At 42.4% G+C, this 5,667-nt stretch overlaps 1 protein-coding gene across 3 annotated transcripts in view; it reads left to right on the plus strand.

The window, feature by feature from the left end:
* MAST2 (microtubule associated serine/threonine kinase 2) overlaps positions 1-5,667 on the plus strand; it is a 140,724-nt gene that overhangs the window by 9,674 nt on the left and 125,383 nt on the right. For all 3 annotated transcript variants that reach the window (XM_012722391.1, XM_012722392.1, XM_004678949.2), the window contains exon 2: positions 1,317-1,464. In XM_012722391.1, coding sequence (XP_012577845.1) covers positions 1,317-1,464 — 148 coding nt within the window. The remainder of the gene's footprint in view (positions 1-1,316; positions 1,465-5,667) is intronic.

Consider the following 5,667-nt stretch of genomic DNA (forward strand, 5'->3'; position numbering starts at 1 on the left):
GGGAGCAGAACAGGCAGATTGACGAAGTACACTGCTGAGGGGAGCGGTGGGCGGGTCAGGAGAGGTCTGCCACCATGTGGTCACCTCCGGGGCTGGCTTCACCATGTGGTCACCTCCGGGGCTGGCTTAGATCGAACTCATGTGGAAGTGGCTTAAGCTTCTTAGTGCTGTGCTTTAACCCGCTGCGCCACGAGGGAGGGCCCAGTATTATCTTTTTAAAAAAGATTTATTTATTTATGCATACAAAACTGGGGTGCAAGCCAGAGGTGCAGGGCGGTGAGAGTATTCACCAGAGACAGAGTGGGGAGCAGAACAGGCAGATCAACAAAGTACACTGCTGAGGGGAGCAGCAGGTAGGTCATGAGAGGTCTGCCACACCATGTGGGTAACCTCGGGGGCTGGAGATCAAACTTGCACTGAAGAGGCTGTGGCTAGCTTGCAGTGCTGAACCCTAACCTTTTGTGTCACCAGGGAGGGCCCTTTTAATATTATCACGGTATCAGTTACTTGAGTCTTGTTTTTCAAATGTAGATATCAGTTATTTCTCTTATGCTTCTCATTTTGTGTATCTTCTGTGAAGACCAGTTAGATGTATTACTTGTTTATTATAACTTCATTCATTGAAATAGAAAAGATAAGCCTCTTTTTTTCACCAAAAAAAGCAAATTAGGGAGGTGTTTTCTTCAAAATGTCTTCATTCTTAATGATATTCAGAAGAGACTGCTTATTCAGTGAGAAGAGCCATTGGCACAGACTGGACTAAAATAAGGGCAATGGGAAGATGCTGTCATTGTTTCATATTGCCTATTTTTTTTATAGTACTTTTTTCCATAGTATGGTTTTCATTGAAAACATGTATTTAGTAACTTTTATAGATTGATAAAACAAGATTTATTTTAGCTAAATGTTAGAGATATTTCTAACTTTGTATGACAGATAGTGGAAGGTATATGAGCTAATGATTTTTTAAAAACTAAATATGCTTTTTTGTTGGCTATAGGAAGAGTTTGAATAAAAGGAGAAAATTAAATGTAACTAAATGTGTACTCATTGTGAATAATCTTATCAGAATGTCTCATATCTTAGGAATCTTCTCCCCTTTTTATGGAATTTCTCTATCAATATCTCATATCCTCCATTCCATACCTAAACAGCTTTTACTGAGAAACACAATTCTGAGTTTGGTTATTGAGCAAGAAACATAAACTGCCATCACTTTTTAACTGTAGTAAAATGGTATAGCAATGTTAAATATAAAGTTCTTATACTTATGGAGAAGAAAATAAAGCCTGTGTTTTACTTTTTTCTCTTTGAAGGATGTAATAACTGGACTTAGTCCCCTGCTCTTCAGGAAGCTTAGTAATCCTGACATATTTTCATCCACTGGAAAAGCTAAACTCCAACGACAACTTAGTCAGGATGACTGTAAGTTAAGGAGAGGAAGCCTGGCCAATTCTTTGTCAGGTAAGTATCTTAACATCTTTTTTTTTTTTTTAAGATTTTATCTATGCATACAGAAATAGGGTACAGGCCAGAGATGCAAGGGTGGCAAGAAAGATTCACCAGAAACAGTGGGGAGCAGAACAGGCAGATTGACGAAGTACAATGCTGAGGAGAGCAGTGGGCAAGATAGGAAAGGTCTGCTACATCATGTGGGTCACCAAGGCGGAGATTGAACTTGCACTGAAGTGGCCACAGCTTGGCTTAGCTTTGCAGTGCAGTGCTCCAGCTGGCTACACCACCAGGGAGGGCCCTGTTAAGTTCTTTTTTAAGAAGTATGGAAATTTTGTCAATATATTTTTAAAAGATTTATTTATTTATGCATACAGAACTGGGGTACAAGCCAGAGGTGCAGGGGTGGTGAGAGGCTTCACCAGAGACAGAGTGGGGAGCAGGGCAGGCAGGTCGACGACGAAGTACACTGCTGAGGGAGCAGTGGGTGATCAGGAGAGGTCTGCTGCACATATGGATCATTTCCAGGGCTGGGGATTGAGCTTGCACCGAAGGGGCTGCTGCCAGCTTAACAGTGCTGTGTCCTATCCTAACCCACTGTGCTATCAGGGAGGGCCTTTGTCAATATTTAAATGTATATCAGTTGACTTGGCGTCTTGATAGCTTCTTTTCTGGTGAAAGTCTTGTATAGAACACTTACAGGTAGGATCACCTACCTCCTTTTAGTGCTTCCTCACACACCCTTGAATGCCATTATCCTCAGCCTCCTAGATATTTCTTTCATGACTGCTATCATTGTTCATTCTCTTTTAATCTTAGTTTTTGCCATCTGTTCACTTCTGTAAGCTTTGTATCTTTTGGTTTTTTCTCCCCACAACTACTTTTAAATTCATTGAAAACTTTTATTTTTTTAAAGATTTATTTATTTATGCTTACAAGAACTGGGATACAGGCCAAAGGTGCATGAGGTGAGAGGATTCACCAGAGACAGAATGGGGAGCAGACAGAGTGGGGAGCAGCAGCAGTGAACAACACTGCTGAGGGTAGCAGTGAGTCAGAAAGGAGAAGTTTGTTGTACCATGTGGGTCAGTTCCCTGGCTGGGGATCTAACTCATGCTGCAGTGGCCGCCAATTGCTTGATAGTGCTGACTTAACCCCTTGCACCAACTGGGAGACCCCTCAATGGTTGGTTGGCTTTAAAGTTTGTCTTTGACTCTTTGTGTCACTTACAAGTAGAATATAGAAAAAACAATCTAGTATTTTATATTTTCCTTCACTGAGCATAATCCTTTCCAGCTTCATCCATGTTGCTGCAAATAACATGGGTTTATCTTTTCTGATTGCTGAGTAGAACTCCATTGACTATATAGACCACATCTTCCTGATCCACTCAAATATTTTTGGGCACTTAGGTTGTTTCTATGTTTTGACTATTATAAATAATATTGCAGTCAACACAGGAGCATGGGTTTCCTTTTCCTTTTTTTTTTTTTGTGTGTATTTTTTTGGAGGTGCCTAGGAGTGGAATTTCTGGGTTGTATGGCAGGTCCATTTTTAAAATTCTGAGAAACTTCCACACTACTTTTTTTAAAAAAAGATTTATTTATGCATAAAGAACTGGGGTACAGGCCAGAGGTGCAGGGGCGGTGAGAGGATTCACTAGAGACAGAGTGGGGAGCAGAACAGGCCGACTGATGAAGTACACTGCTGAGGGGAGCAGCGGGCTGGTCAAGAGAGGTCTGCCGTGCCATGTTGGGTCACCTGCAGGACGGGGCTGGAATTCATGCTGAAGTGACTTTAGCTTCTTAGTGCAGTGTTTTAACCCACTGTCCCACCAGGGAGGGCCCACACAACTTTTAATAGGGCCTTTTAATAGACCAGTTTACATTGCCTCTAACAGTTTATGAGGGTTCCTATTTCTCTGCATTCTCACCATATTTCTGGTCTTTCAGAAATGGGCCATTCTCTTGATGTGAGTTGGTATCTTATTGTGGTTTTGACTTGCATTTTTTCTTTTTTTTGTGAAAATTATTTAAAATACTTGTTTTTGCATAGAACTAGGGTATAGGCCAGAGTTGCTGGGGTGGGGAGGAAGGGATTCATGAGAGACAGAGTAGGGAGAAGAATAGGTGCATTCTGAGGGGAACAGCAGGCAAGACAGCAGAGGTCTGCTGCACCTTGCTGTCTGGGATCAAGTTCAGACCTAGAGGTGATAGCACTGATACTTTACCTTTAGGCCATCAGGAAGGCCTGATAGGTGGTTTTTTTTTTTTCTTCCATAATAAGCAATCATGAACTTTTTTTTTTGATGAACATTTTATATGCCTATTGACATCTGTGTGTCTCTGGAAAACTGCCTGTTTAGCTTCTTTGTCTATTTTTTATTTAAAAAAAAGATGTATTTACGCATACAAAACTGGGGTACAGGCCAGAGGTGCAGGGGCAGGGAGAGTATTCACCATAGCTAGAGCGGGGAGCAGAACAGGCAGATCACAAAATATACTGCTGAGGGGAGCAGCTGGCGAGATAGGAGAGGACTGCTGTGCCATGTGGATCACCTCCAGGGTGGGGATTGAACTTGCATAGAAGTGGCCACAGCCAGCTCTGCAGTGCTGCACTTTAACCCTCTGTCCCACCAGGGAAGGCCTGTCCATTTAAAGAAAGATTTACTTATGCATGCAAGAACTGGGGTATAGACCAGAGGTGCAGGGGATGAGAGGATTCACCAGAGACAGAATGGAGAACAGAATAGGTGAATTGACTGGAATACAATGCTGAGAGGAGTGGTGGGTTAGACAGGAGAGGTCTGCTGTGCCAAATGGGTCATTTCCTTGGCCAGGGATCAAACTTTTGCTGCAATGGTTGCAGGTAGCTTCATAGCACTATTCTTTTAACTCCTTTCGCCACCAGGGAGGACCCTCCTTACTTTTTCTTAATGGAGTTTTCTGGGGGATAGAAGATGAAAATAAGTATTCAGTTACCCATCTTCAACTTGAAGTGTTTGATGTAATACTTGAATTATTATATGAATAAAAATTAGAATATTTAAGAATTTCTTTTTTTGAATTGTTTGGTCAAGGACGAGTTGCTCTGTTGGTTCATATTTTTACTTAGGTTTTTGTTATTTTCCTTAAATTCTAGGCATTTCTTAGTATGTTTTAATCCCTGACTAGTGTATGTCCAGAGAGGTTTACTCTTCAATTGTATCTTTTACCCTCAGCAGGTCCTTATTTTCAAGAGATGAGATACTAACCTTAATATATGTGATAGAGTAGCCTAACAATGTAGCTCTCCTTTAAAATTTGTAGAGGAGGCCCTCCCCAGTGGTGCACGTGCACGACTTAAAGCGCAGTTCTATGAAACAATCTACAGCCACTATAGCATGTGTTTGACTCCCAGTAGAGAGGTGACCCACATGGTGTGGCAGACCTCTACTGACCCGCCCACTGCTGCCCTCAGTGATGTATTTCAGTTAATCTGCCTGTTTTGCTCCCCACTCTGTCTCTGGTGAATCCTCTCATGCCCCACATCTCTGGCCTATTTTGCATGCATGCATAAATAAAATATTAAAAAAATTTTTGTAGAGGAGAACCAGCCCCTGGTGGTGCAAGGGGTTTACATGTAGCACTATGAAGCTATTTGTAGCCACTGCAACATGAGTTTGTTCCTGGGCCAGGAGCTGACCCACCTGGTGCAGCAGACCTCTCCTGACCCGCCTGCTGTTTCCCCTCAGCAGTATATTTCAGTCAATCTGCCAGTTCAACTCCCCACTTTCACCCCTTGCACCTTTGGACTCTATCCCAGCTCTTGTATGCATCAAAAAAGAAATCTTTAAAATAATTTGTAGATGAGGAGCAGGTAGATCATTTTGAGAACTGCAACATTTTCAGAAGGGAAGGAGGCTAACTTACTTTACTCTAGTGGAAGTTTTCAGTAGAAAGCTGTTATTGTTATTTGTGGATTTTTTTAGAAAAGCCTAAGTATAGCATACATCTGAGAGGAGACTTGAAAGATAATTACATTAAAAAATTGTATTTTTGGCCCTCCCTGGTGGCGCAGCGGGTTAAAGCACAGCACTGAGAATCTGAAGCCACTTCCGCATGAGTTCAATTCCCGTCTGCCGCCTGCCGCCTGCCCCGGAGGAGACCACATGGCGAGCCAGACCTCTCCTGGCCCGCCCGCTGCTCCCCTCAGCAGTGTACTTCGTCAATCTGC

This window comes from Condylura cristata, unplaced genomic scaffold, assembly GCF_000260355.1.
Source record: "Condylura cristata isolate star-nosed mole 26May11 unplaced genomic scaffold, ConCri1.0 scaffold00008, whole genome shotgun sequence".
Classification (NCBI taxonomy): Eukaryota; Metazoa; Chordata; class Mammalia; order Eulipotyphla; family Talpidae; genus Condylura; species Condylura cristata.